The sequence below is a fragment of the Cyanistes caeruleus genome, chromosome 6 (genome assembly GCF_971803275.1).
Source record: "Cyanistes caeruleus chromosome 6, bCyaCae1.hap1.1, whole genome shotgun sequence".
NCBI classification, from domain to species: domain Eukaryota; kingdom Metazoa; phylum Chordata; class Aves; order Passeriformes; family Paridae; genus Cyanistes; species Cyanistes caeruleus.
In genome coordinates this window covers 24770256-24783858 of record NC_141706.1, presented here as the reverse complement: position 1 = coordinate 24783858, position 13603 = coordinate 24770256, and the positions used below count along the sequence as shown (strand labels likewise).

General features: G+C 40.0%; 2 protein-coding genes across 3 annotated transcripts in view; one reads left to right on the top strand and one right to left on the bottom strand.

Moving 5' to 3' along the window:
• The window catches only part of LOC111930127 (uncharacterized), a 39078-nt gene extending 27288 nt beyond the window's left edge, over positions 1-11790 (top strand). Inside the window, exon 4 of the mRNA XM_086895835.1 lies at positions 5965-11790. The gene's annotated coding sequence lies outside the window, so the exon portion shown is untranslated. The remainder of the gene's footprint in view (positions 1-5964) is intronic.
• LRP5 (LDL receptor related protein 5) overlaps positions 1-13603 on the bottom strand; it is a 132486-nt gene that overhangs the window by 1397 nt on the left and 117486 nt on the right. For both annotated transcript variants that reach the window (XM_086895799.1, XM_086895800.1), the window contains exons 16-21: positions 13047-13256; positions 10662-10787; positions 7524-7760; positions 6857-6967; positions 3953-4189; positions 2542-2681 (exon numbers count right to left, since the gene is read on the bottom strand). In XM_086895799.1, coding sequence (XP_086751925.1) covers positions 2542-2681; positions 3953-4189; positions 6857-6967; positions 7524-7760; positions 10662-10787; positions 13047-13256 — 1061 coding nt within the window. The remainder of the gene's footprint in view (positions 1-2541; positions 2682-3952; positions 4190-6856; positions 6968-7523; positions 7761-10661; positions 10788-13046; positions 13257-13603) is intronic.

The window sequence follows — 13603 nt, the reverse complement described above, 5'->3', positions numbered from 1 at the left end:
TAAGGACTGATAACATCCTCAGCAGATGCTAATGGGAAATGAAGTATGTTCCACTCCCAGACCCTAAACATGTCCCCAGTCAACAGTAGGGTCAGGAAGCCAAGTTTCTTTACTATAACTAATAAAACCCCATCCTTCCCTGAATGCTTCATTTTTATTCTTGCTCTATAAACATATAATTTCAGCAGAGTTCACAATGCAAAAGGCATAGCCTGGCTATGTGTGCATATAGACAGCTTACACACATATGGCTCAGCTTAGAGTGCCTACATACAGTTACTGGTAGCCTTCACACAAGGAAAAAGTTTAGCAGGCTTCAAAATTATTTAGGATTCTTCCACCAGCGGGAAGCTGAACCTTTGACACAGCCATTAGGACATTGGCCTAAACACAAGAAGAGCATTTTATCTCTTCCATTGTGGAAAATTACACCATTGCTGTTTGTTGAGCCTTGTTACTGATGTGTGCATCTTGTACACTGCCTGCCCTGGGCATTCAGCCAACTCATGGCCTGCCCCATTGACCATCCTTCCTCTGCTCTTCTCCCACTGAAACACTCTAAAATCACTGGAGTGGAGATCACTGTTTGGGTCTTCACTGTGCAGCATCCAGCAAAATGATTCCTGGCCTTTGAGTTGAGCTCACTGTTACTAATACTGACAAGCCCTGTGCCCAGATTCATGTGGAGGGAGACAAGCTTGAATACCCCCCTTTGCCAGCTGTGGGGTGTGATGAGTAACTGCCCCAGAAGCATCTTCCAGAAATCTTCCTTGGAGGAGCACTGCATGCTACTTGTGGATTCACTCCTACTGACACCCTGAGCTGCACCAATGCCACCTCATGTTGAGACTAAATACAGCAAGCAGTGTCAGCCAGGATGCCTCTAGCCGGGTTCTCAGGCACATAAACCGGCATAACTACATTGACACCGATTCTTTCCCAGTCTCTATTCACTGAAGCACCTCTCAGTACCACTGAGATCTGTTAAACAAACCAAAAAAGCCAAGGAAACTAAAATGCTCAGATTTGTCCTTTTGGTTATTAGCCTAAAGCTGGGTAATAAACTACCAGGCAGAACTCACCAAAACATTTGGATTAAGCAGTACCTAAATGTAACAAAGCTCTTGCAATAGCTTCCATCTAAGAACCTAGCATGCCTTTCATGAAGGAAATGATCCCTGCAGGCCCTGGCTGACATAGCAAAGTGTGGAAAAAGAATTCTCAGCAACAGTCAGATTAACTTAGGCTAGAAGTCAAATGGAAGAGTTGATCTTTTGGCCAATGCAGATCCCATGGAATCACATAGGCAGATTAGCTCTTGGGCTTCTTTTCTCTTTCAAGCTTTATTTAAGTAAGTGTTTTTTCTGTTCATCCTTTTTAGTGTGGTACTGACACATCAATCAGGTCTAGCATGAAATTGTTCAGCACATTACAGAGACACTGGTGATGCATGAGACAAGCTAAATTAGGAGGGCTGCTGAGTTCCAAATATCTGCTTCTTGATGGCTTCACTGGGAAGGCAATGCAAGAAGTATCTGATTTTACCTTACCAACAGATAAGCTCACAAACCTCTCTTTTCCATTTTTTGCCCTTCTTAAAGGGAGAGAAAGTAACTTTGTAACTGGCCAAAATGTCATCAGTCAAAATGCCCACAAAGAGCATAACAGTTCAGGTGTAAACACAAATGCATGTATGCCCACACAGTGTGTAGGCTCCTGATTCAATACTACACAAAATCCCCTTGATAGATGGCACATCAACTCTGGCAGCTTGTTGTGTGTACCTAAAAGCCAACAGATGTATTCCTCAGAAGCAAAATGGAAAAAAACTGTCACGACAAAGTATGTCGGCAAACAAGAACCTTTGTATGTCTCTCCTACATATTCAGAGAGGACTCTTTCCATTCAGAATACCCATCTTGGAATTTGTGAAACTGTGATATGGGGACAAGAATTCTGTCACTTCCGACACTCAAAAGTCAGAAATGGAGCTAAATTATATCTGAAATAATGCCAGCAAAGTAACCTCTGCCTCACCCTGCTGTACCAGTGTTTTCCCCCAGTGCATGCACTTGGTTTTCTGAATCAACAATCAACACAATATCTAAACAGCAAGTCAAGCTTCTTTCATACACATTCGCATTCCAGTCCTGTTCTGTTTTTGCTTGCCTTATTATTCCTTGTGTGCCTGCAGCATTAGGCAGTGCAAAATGTCATTGGGCCACAGCCATCAGAGCTAGCAAAGAGCAAAGGAGGTGGCATCTCCAAAGGAAGACAGAAATATCTAGGAACAAACTAGTTGAGTATCACTCTGATAACAAAACATTTTGAACATCACAAAGCACTGTATAATCCTGATGGACTACAACAAAGCCCTTTCATGAAGTTTAGCAAGTGTCAAAATGCGTCTGCATATCATAAACAGTAACACCCTGGAGTTGTTAACAGTTATTAACATCTACTTAATAAGCACAAAGTTTCACCTTTCCCTTCTTCAGAGGAAGGAGATACCTAACTCACCAGTGTATTTCCAAGACATACCTGTGGGTAGAAAGTGGCTTTAGTGCTGGATGAGCTACTTGAAGATGCTCCAGTAACATGGTTTCTGTCATACAATGGGGCACCACTGCTTCCTCCCATGAGGCTCATGGAGCTGATCATGGACTTTCCACAAGAGATGCCTGCATTGAAACAGAGAGGAAAACAAGGTTAGATGAATTACAGTGTTATCTATCAGTGCCAAACAAACCAAATCCCTAGCTTTGCAAACCCATGCAACAATAATGGTTGTCACACTTCAGCACGAGTGCTTCATGTAAAAACTTCAGGATTACAAGGAACTACACTTTTTGTAAAGAAAACATTTCACCCTCAGACCATCTATTGTCTCCAAACAGCACCAAACTCCTCACAACTTACTGTCACACTGCTGAAAAAGGAATCATCAGAACAGCTGATCCAAAGTGTTCACCCACATTAACTAAGAAATTTTCCAATTAAACAAACTTAGGCATTTGCAGAAAAACCCATTATACAACGCCCCAAAAAACCAAGCTTGAGACCTCCAAAATTTCAATTTCCATTGCAAGAAATTAAATTGCAAGTACATGACTAACTGCAAGACCCAATTATTTTTACTGAAAATAATCACAGTTAAAATTGAAAATCAGCAGAGACAAAAGGAAGGAAACCTGAATTAGGGGAAAATAGAAAACATCATTCTCCAATCTGTATATCTATCCATGATATACTCTTAACTCAGATAATTCATTTTCAGCTTCTTCCCATCAGTGCTAACATAAAAGTGAAGTCTGGGAAGTCTTCAGAACTTGTTTTTCCAAACACAGGAAATATTTATTACAAGCAGTGTAAGTATTTGTAATCATGTAATGATTCAAATGTAATCATGTAATTCATGACCATATATCCTTCTCAGAAATGCCAGGATATTAGAAACCTGTCTTTTCTTTAGAATTAACATAAATAATAAGATTTTCAACTGTTGTACCTTGTCATAACAATATGGATTAGGAAAAGCTAACAAATATGGATGAGCATCAGAATGACAGCTCGGTTTAGCACCTCCAGAAGTATAGATGAAAACCACTGATACTCATTTTAATTAAAAAAGCTTTAGTGTGAAGTCCTATTTAAAATACCCCTGCAAAGATTTCACCTGCAATTATTCCATCCTCTAATTTTATTTCCTACCACAAAAACCTCTTGATAACCATGGTAACATAATTTAAGCAGGAATAGCTGACCATAGTCATTAAAGTGCAAGAAAAGCTAATAGATTTTACATATTTGATTCAAATGACAGATTCATCCCAAAACCACTGAGCAGACCAACATCTAATTTCTGCTCTTTGAAAACTCCACACCCAGCAGCCTTAGTACTGTGTAAAGCTCAAAATCCAGACAATGTCACAATGGTCCTTAGCACCCTTACCAGTAAAAGTGCCGTGTTGAGAACTTCCTGGAGCAATAAAATTGAGAGGGACGTGAGGGGTGCCACTGACGTACTCGTGTGGGAAAGGACTATTGGGCCCGGCGTAGCGCTGGCACACCACCCGCTGGCACACAAAGTACATGCCTCCCATGACAAACAGGGACAGTATTATCCCAATCACAGGACCAATGGCACTGCTGTGTGGCTGGGACTCATCTGAGGCTGGCTTCGATTTTTCTGGAAAGAGAGGAGGAGAAGAAAATTAAATATGGCCATTAAACAAGGAGCAGTGCTCATGCTGCTGTCCTGGAGCTCATTCAGCAAATCAGTCAGCACACAGTCATTCACACAGTGCCTTTTAAAGCATCTGCATCACACTCAGGTGTCTGTAACTCCAGATATTCTGATTCAATACACAAGACTTCACGCCCCCTCTTCCCCTCCATAAAGCAGTATGAGCAAAGTACTTTTCTTTTGTCTAATAATTTATCTTGTAATGGGATTCCTTATCTTGGTAGAACAACAGTCTAGAAAGTTTCCTTTTCTTCTCTTCCCTCCAAAGTCAATGGAGGATACTCCACTGGATCCTCCAAAGATAGAGGATAGTTATAAATAATAAATCTTTAATCAGAGAGGATTGCTCTCTCAAAAGCCATTTGGGCTAGCAATAACATGAAAAATCAAGAAAATTTACCAGTAGGGAAGCTACCACATATACTAAGCACTGGATGTCTTTCTAGCCAATACAGGTCTTAAAACAGAATTCTTTTCCTTCCTAAAATATGACTTGATTTCAAAGAAACCCCACCTTATATATTGGAAGGAAAACACAATCCAAAATTATCTCAAATACTTTCTACTCATTATTTTTTCCCCCTATGTAGCCCAATGTTATATAATAAAAAATGCTGCAGTATCTGAGATGAGCTACACCTCACATCTCCCCCTCATTATGCATAACACATTCAAAATTCTTGCCAGATCAACCTGACACCTCTCTGCTTTTCACATATGCAATGTTCTTGCATTTTTTTTCCATGTGATTCACACATCATTTATAATTTTAATTCTTTTAACATACACTAATAGATACATTCAAAAAGTGAAAAAAATCAAAATAAACTTGTCCAAATTTTGGATGCTCAGTTCTAACTATAGACCCCTTCCCCCTTTATGAAGTTGTAAGAAGTGAAAAGGTTCATGTAAGATTCAGGCCTTCACTTCATAAAATTTTTCTCTAGTGGTTCTGGTTTCCACTTCAGCAGAAGGAAAAGAAAAAGAACTGAAATTTGAGAAGGTAGATAAAGGAAATACAAAGATCTAGCAATAAACTCTTAACAGCTCAGCATCAAGAACTTATTTCTATATTAGTCTTTATGTTTTTTTCACATTTGTTAGTGCATGACAACTTTTATGTCAGCTAAGGTCCTAATTTTTGAATAGATTAGTTCGGCTGTGATAACTGAAAAAAAGTAAAGCCAAAATTAAAATATGTTCCCAAATTAGCTATTTTAAGATACATGATTCTCGTTTTGGTTAATGTAGCTTCTTTTGAATGCAAGATCCTTATCTAGAAGGTAGCAATCATTTTTATTCTCTATTTGAGTTCTTTCCCTCAGTCAAGTGGGAAACCACAGAATGCTCTTTTCCACAAAGAGGTCCAGAGGAGACAATCCTATGTCTACATAAAGACATTTAAATCAGTTAATACCTAATTGCAGGACTGAACCCAAAGTGCAAACAGGAAACAGCTGCATTAACTTGGCAGCATGAAAGTTTACCAGGTGCACAAAGAAACTGAGGGGAAAAAAAAAGAGGAAGAAGCAGCCTTATATTATCCAGGAAACTGGAGGAACTGGATGAAAGCTAAAGAGATAAACAGAATATGTGGGAGAAGCATGTTCAGTCTGAACCTTCCAGCAGCTTCTGCCTCCATTCTTTCAGCCTTTTTTTCCGATCATAACTAGGGCTCTTTTCACCATTCTTACTCAGGAATACACTTTTCATTGCAGTATCCACCACGAAGATGGAAGGAAGAAAACAGGCTACCTTGCACCGAACCTGGTGAAGCCTCCTCTCATCTCAGCAGTGGCACAGCTTCTGACAAGTGGTGCTTCAAAACGTGACAAGATCTAAGATGTTAAAACTTCACAGTCCACTAATGTTGGTCCTATAGGCAATGTAAGTGCAGCATTTCTCTGCACAAACCCAGTGCAGGCTATTTGTTCAGAATGAACTACAGACAGACCAGCACATCTATTTGCTTTTATTCTAAAATGCTTTGTTCCAACTGTTTTGCTAAACCACTTGTGCGATTCTAAATGCTCCCTCCATCTGTCCCATTGCCTGGATACGTCATGCTCTAGTCACCCCAACGGTGCAAAACAACAGAAACTGCAAGAGCAGAAGTAAGTCAGTTTTACTGTCCACTTTGCACTGCAAAGCAACAGACTCTCTAAGGACTTATGCAACAGCTGCCATCAGCATGTCTGTAACTTGCATATACTGACTGCCATGAGAATTCAAAGTTACATTTTTCCCAGAAAAATCAACCTCTCTCCATATATTCTTTTCACACCTGCACTGTAAGAGACCTGTTTGTGGTCTCTTGTGGACACTTGCTCATTGCATGTTAGCTCCTCCACATAATCAGCCTCCAGTTTGGTCCTGTTATTGCAGTGGATAGGGCTGCACATTTTTAAAAGCCACTCCAGGCTTAGCAGCAGCTTTGTAAGTTCCAAGGTGCTGAGCACAGTCAAATCAGGTTTCCCTAAGGATAGTTCTGAAGGCCCTTCTGAAGTATTCTTCCCTGAAAGAATATTGCTCTGCAAAGACCAGGACTCTGCACAGGGATGTAGAACATGCCTAAACACAGCACCTGAATGTCAAGAAAAGACATCTCACCACACATGAGCTCGTCAGAACCGTCAATGCAATCCGGAAAGGAGTCACACTGCTGCTTCAGGAGGATGCACTGGCCACTTGCACATCTGAACTGGTTGGGCAGACAAATTGCTGCACAGAAAGGAAAGAAAAATCAAGTACTGATACAACAGGAGCATTTGAGCCTCTTGAGAAAACTGAAAGAAGTGAGTTTCATATTATGATCAGGTAGGCACCAGGACACTGCTGTGGGTAAATTGCAAGCCTGTGTATCTTTGGTTCTTCCTCCTTGTTGTTATGCATCTTACTCAGTGGAGCTAAAATAAAATTCTGGTCTCAGTAACTCCCAATCCTTGGTCAAATCAGTCTTGATGAGCAAAACTAAGATCAAATTGGTATGAATCTCTTACAATACCTAACAAAGCGTAGTTGATCACCTGTTTGTTAACAAAATGTAGTAATGTGGCATATTATAAAATATGCCTTATGTATTACACACCCATATTATGTATACACAACACATATATTATGTATAATATATCCTTGCTAAGTAACTGCTAAATTTCTCATCTATATTCAGGAACTTCTGTCTCAACCAAAAGGACTTGTATCTACACATTTCAAGGACAGTTAAAATCACAAAGGGATGCTTGTGTTAGAACCACGAGTTCAGGAAAACTGATCTTACTGTCACAATCTGCTTCATCAGATTTATCTTGACAGTCAATTTCTCCATTACACCGCAAGTGTGCATCAATGCACTGTCCCTTCTCACACTGGAACTGGGATGCAGAGCATATGGGGCAGCTATCTTCATCACTCTGGTCATCACACTCCGGAAACCCATCACACCGCCATGCCATTGGGATACAGTCGATCTCTCCAGTTGCACAGGTAAACTGGTCTGGGGAGCAAGTTGGAGGTTCTGGAGACAGAGAAAACAGATCAGATTTGTATACTCAATCTTATCCCTTTCAACAGAGTAAAAGTATGACAGAGTTTGTCAAGAAAAGCACACTTATTTGTTCCCTGGAGTTCTTCTATGACTATACTAAGATTCCAGCTTAGAGGAAAACATGATTTTGCATAGGGAATGAAATTTTGCCAACTTCATAACGAAAACTGGATGCATGTTGACAGTGCTTGCTTTAGCAGTCAAGCACTGAACTATAGACAGGAGAGACAAAGCAAATATTTGTAGCTAACAACCACCTTTTGGAAGACAGTATCATATACATAAATTCAAAAGAATACTCAATTTCTGATTGCAAACCAGATTCTAAACAATTCTAACCCCTGCAATTTATATTAGCCTGGACCAATTCTTCATTAAAAAACCTCATACATCATGCTAATTTGCACTGAATACATCTAAAACATATAACTTCTACAGTATCTGTTTGGTTATTTTTTCCAGTGTTTTTCCCACAAAAAAAATTCTGAGTCAATTAAGAATTGAAAAATATGAATGGAGAAAAAAAAAATCTGTATAGGACTGATAAACATTAAGCTAAGTTCTCTTTCTAGAAGGTCTCTGGGCTGCAGGTCAGTGAGCAATCTAAGGAGCACTGCAGAACTGCCCTAATCTTACATTTTCTCACTTTAGACAGACCACTTTAACTTGTGTACAGCCATTTCTATGTTTGTTGGACCTAAAGAAGCAGGGTTTTTTCAAGTTTGACTTTTCATGGACCCCAAGATTCTGGTATCACTCCTTTTCACATCCACACTGTTGTTCAAGTTGCAGTGAGGCAGTTATAGCATTAGGCAGCAGCCACAACTCATACAGAGACGCAACAATTATGCTCTTATCAGGTATCCATAGTTGCTTTCTTCAGAATGTCAGGAAACAAACACAATCCAGATCAAGAAAATGCTCTGAATTCTTAGAGCAAGCTAACACACAGTTTTCCACCATTGTTCTCAATGAAAGAAAGAGACAATGGGCAGTTGTTATTAGCAGCAATTAGTTACGGTTAAAATGTGGGGCCATCTCAAAACATCCCTGTAGCAATAACACACATTTCCACTGATTTAAAAAATTCCTGTGTCAAAACCCTGTGACATAATTAAATCATTTAGCAGAGGCAGCCACTGCTCCCCACCCTGCTGTTGCCCAGTAATGCTCTGATTAGATACTTCACCACTTGAATTAAGAGAGAACCACATCATACCCTGCCTATAACAGTCTGATACAGCTAGAGGCACGCTCTGGCACTGTGTGGTAACACTCCTCTGGAAGCCCAGTGGGCTTTTCTTAAGATTCAGGCTCAGGAATGGACTTCACAAAAAACCCAGCATAAGGAAAGTTTCTTAGCTGTATGAGTATTTTTTCTCCTGAGGGTGCTGTTAAAAATTCCAGAATTACAGGCAAGTAGTTTTTAAAGTGCTGCTGTCCTTTCTTCATTAGGGAGAAAAAGTTCAAGAATGAAACAAAAGTATAATCAAGACCTTGAAAAACAAAATGCAAATTAAAATCAAAACATGCTTGGGTTTTGAAAAAATTGTGATTTTTTTTTTTTTATAAGTTCCTCATTTATGATTATTAGGAGGAGCAATATGAGAATTACAAATGTAGCCAATGATCTGACAGCTGTAGGAAAGATAAAGATGCCAGACATACGTAAGGTAATTTTTGAATTAATTTTTGGTACAAGTGTGCTGTTCGGATAATTCAACAGACAGATCACATTTAAAGGCACACTTAATGTTGCATTATGGCTGCACTTGGCAAGCACAAGCTTACATTAAAAAAACTTGACAGAATCATTTGTAAGGATGTCCAGAACACGGACAAATGTTCTCCAGCCAGCTTAGCTATTTTGAAACACTGGGTAGTGGCTGTTACTGGGACAGAGAAGATGGGTTAAAAAGTTGTTGTGCAGGCTTAGTGAAAGACTAGAATAAAAAAAGTAAGACGCTGAAATAGAGGTCCCTGAATTTTTAGATTTATAGCTGAAGATCCAAAGGAGTGGAATGTGAGACTCTCTCACTTGTCCACGTTGTGCAACAACACTACAGCAAGAAGTATAATTAGATTGATCCACCCTGCCCTCCCCATGTAACCACCACTACTCTAAAGCCACATAACGTGTTGTGGTCATGGGAAAGAAAACAGTTTATCATGGAAATGACTGTCCCATGGGAGTTCAGAGTTCAGCCAGAAAATGCAATCCACAGCAAAATAAATACATGAAACGAAGTCAAGAGGACCAACAGAGCCACACAACTTAAGATATAATGCCTCCCAAAAAGAAACAACGTTTTGTGTTGAATCCCCTCTGCAAATGTAATGTTAACAGTTTTTAAAAATGCTAGGATGGTAAAAGGCAAGGCTAAAGGAAAAGTCTACCATGTAGAAAGAGGAGAGCTACCTTAATTGAAAATAATCACAGTGGAGACTACTTTTGATAAGGAGCCAGTACAGTTTCATGTTACGAGGCCAAATTAATTTCAATGACTGGAGTCTCACACTGTGGAAATCATAGGCACAATTTCTGCTGCTGGTCATCACAGGTCGATGCAACATCATCTTATACAATTGTTTAAAGCACCAACCTGTCACATCATACAATTACAAAAATCTCAGTAGAAGATGCAAGTATTTTAAGGTCAAAGAACATTCTGCTCAGAATGATAACTCACATGTGCCCAAAACCTCAAGCAGAAAACAGTGGCAGAACTACCAAAGACTAATTTAACACATGATGCAGCACAACATGTACTGAAAAACTGTGAGTAAATCCACATTTTGGACTGGAATCCAACTTCAGCTGCCACGTTTTTGATACAAATTGATTTAGCAGTGCTGTTAAATGTAACTCACCTCCACATGTTAAGAGGTTCTGCAGAAGCACAAGGTGCTCAGGGCATGAACATCTTGGAGTTCCATCCCCTTTGGCAATGCAGATGTGTGAACACCCACCATTGTCACGGGAGCATGGATGCACAGCTGGTGAAACACACAAAAAGAATATTATATAGCATAAAAGAAATTATAACTATTCCTTCCTCATTAGGGCAAAATCAAAAACTACTCACAAACCACTTCTGTCTGAGTAACCAAGATTTCACTTCAAATTATTAGGAAGATACATGCAGGATTTTTCAGTTCAATGCTTGAAAGTCGACTTACTACTTCATAAGGACTAAATTTCTTCAAGTCATAGTAATAGAGCAGCCTGATCAAGTTGAAGATGCCCCAGCCCATTGCAGGGGGTTGCAACTGGATGACCTTCAAAAGGTCTCTTCCAACCCAAACCATTCTATCATTCTTTCATACGGAGACCTTTCAAGAACTTCTGAAAATAATTTGGGAGCTGAGGTGAAGAGAACTGAAAAGGCAGATTTGAGAAGGCTGCATTTACATCTTACCTAGATACCTCACCTGCATTTCTAGAGTAGGCATCAAGAAATAATATATGTTTCTGCAGAATGCCAACCTGCACAACCCTCAGGATTTATCCTTTAAAGTGCTCTTAATATCTAGTGCTTCAACTTCCCTGTTCCTCACAAAACTGCAATATAGGCACAAAAATTTTTGGGGCTTTTTTTAAAGATAGGAAGATACGTGTTTGTGTTCCAAATCAGTTAACCAGAAGCACTGAGAGGTCCTAAAAGAATGATTTTAATGAATGTTAGGTGGATATGAAACAGGCACAGAGATGGGAGGATGGATGGCTCTGTCTGATGATCCTGGCCCAACAGAGTCAGAAGAGACTCAGTCCCTTCCCTGCTTATTCAGGCTGATAGCTGAGCACCTGCTGAAGCAATCTGTGGGGCTAAAGCCTGTGTTGTGATGCTGCTGAACAGTGCATTCTTTCCTACTGCTTAGGACCAAGAATTTCCATGGGGAAGAAATTCTATAGATATTATAATTTCTCTGCCAAAGTTGTTTTCCAGCTGTCCTGGCTTCTCAGCAAGCTGCTTTCTACCTTTAATAAATTTATTAGTTTAATACAGTGTTTGAGGCCTGAGTTGTTCACAGAAGTGCATGGATATATACCTGCATGTGCATATGTATATTTACTCCCCTGTTGTAGCAGAAATCACCTATGTAGAAATTTTTCAGCTGCAAAAGAGGATTTCATTTCTCCATCCTAAATAAACACATGGGGTAAAAGCAACCTCTTTTTTTTTTTTTTAACACTGTTGAGAATTAAAGAAAAAAACAACTTTTTGCTTCAGTCAGAACTACCTTTGAAATGTACCAATATATGTGAAATGTGTGAAGTAGCACAGAAGAAGAAAAGCTGGGTATTGTGAAAGAAAAGAAGAAACTCTGGGTCATGATTAATCCATAGAATCTACTACAGGTTAAATGCTTATGTTACCTGATTTGTAACAGCTTACCCACATTTTTGAACCCACAGTTCAAAAATACTTCCAGCCATCACAGACACTAATGTATGTGACACAGTGTTTGTTGTGGAGTTGAATAATTCCTTCTGAAAATTAAAGCATTATACACCAATGTGCCCTCCCTATATAAGACAACAGGAAACAAAGAGACCTGTTTCCCACATATTTTTTTGTGATTTTGTATTCTCTTTTACAATCCTGTTAAGCAGGAGGAGTTGTAGGTTGTCATTTTGAGGAGTGACTACTTGAAGAGGTTTCTGTGCTCTCCACCAAACCACAGTAATTTGGACCACTAGTCCAGGAAAAGAACATCCTGCATGCCTGATGCCTTTCAGATGTGAGCATCAAAAATGCTCCACCTCTGTTGGGAGAAAAATTCCATGTCCACAGTAGAACTCACTGTAGAAGCTTCCTCTCTGTTTTGCCTCCCTCACTGCAGGCTTTTACATCATCCACTGTGCCGAGTCAAACAGACATACTTTTATACAGCAGTCTAAAGCACCTGGAGAAAAAAGGCAAGCACAATCCTCTTGGTTCTTGTCAGAGGGTTTTCCAAGACCTATTACTTGATTGTGCTTAGAAAATTAACAACCAGAATTCAAGTAGCTTTCATACTAAATTCAGTGTCATGTGAGCTTGTAAAAAGCAGGTCACTCAGTGCCACAATATCACTAGCAGCTAGTCCCCTCAACAAGAAGGAGAAATTTGTTTTTCCTCCTCTCCTGCAATCCTGACTGGTCAAGTTGGAAGCATTCCATAGCTTATTTGAAGCCCATGGGCAATATTACAATATCCAGCTGGATGAGGACTTCAAGGTACAATGACCAAGACATCAGATACTGAAACTCACAGAATTCTTCCATATCAAGCTCTTCCACAGCATGAATGCCTGTTAGGTGAGCAATCCGGCCTTGAATTCTAGTCCTTTTGTACCCATTCACTTTCTCCACTCTCTCAATCATCTGCTGCTGACGATCAATCCAGTACAAGTGATTCCCCAGCACAGTGAGTCCCATGGGCTGAAGGATGTTGGAGTCCTCCAGGGTCACGCGGTTGGCACCTGAGACCAACAAAAACAAAGACTTGTTTTACACCAGTCAACTTCTAAGTTATTCCTTAAAAAAACATCACAAAGCAACATCCCAACTAAAATCAAACCAAACCTTGGAGACAGTGAGCTACAAGGTCACTGACTTCATGTGTCTTTGCAGACCAGGGCTCTGCTTGTTCGGTCTCATCTCAGGTAAACACTACCAAGTGCCATGTCCTGAGGGCAGGCAGATACAACATGAAACCCAGCTCATCCCTGCACTGCCTGGCTGGTGTCATCCCTGCACTGCCTGGCTGGTGTCATCCCTGCACAGCCTGGCTGGTGTCATCCCTGCACAGCCTGGCTGGTGTCATCCC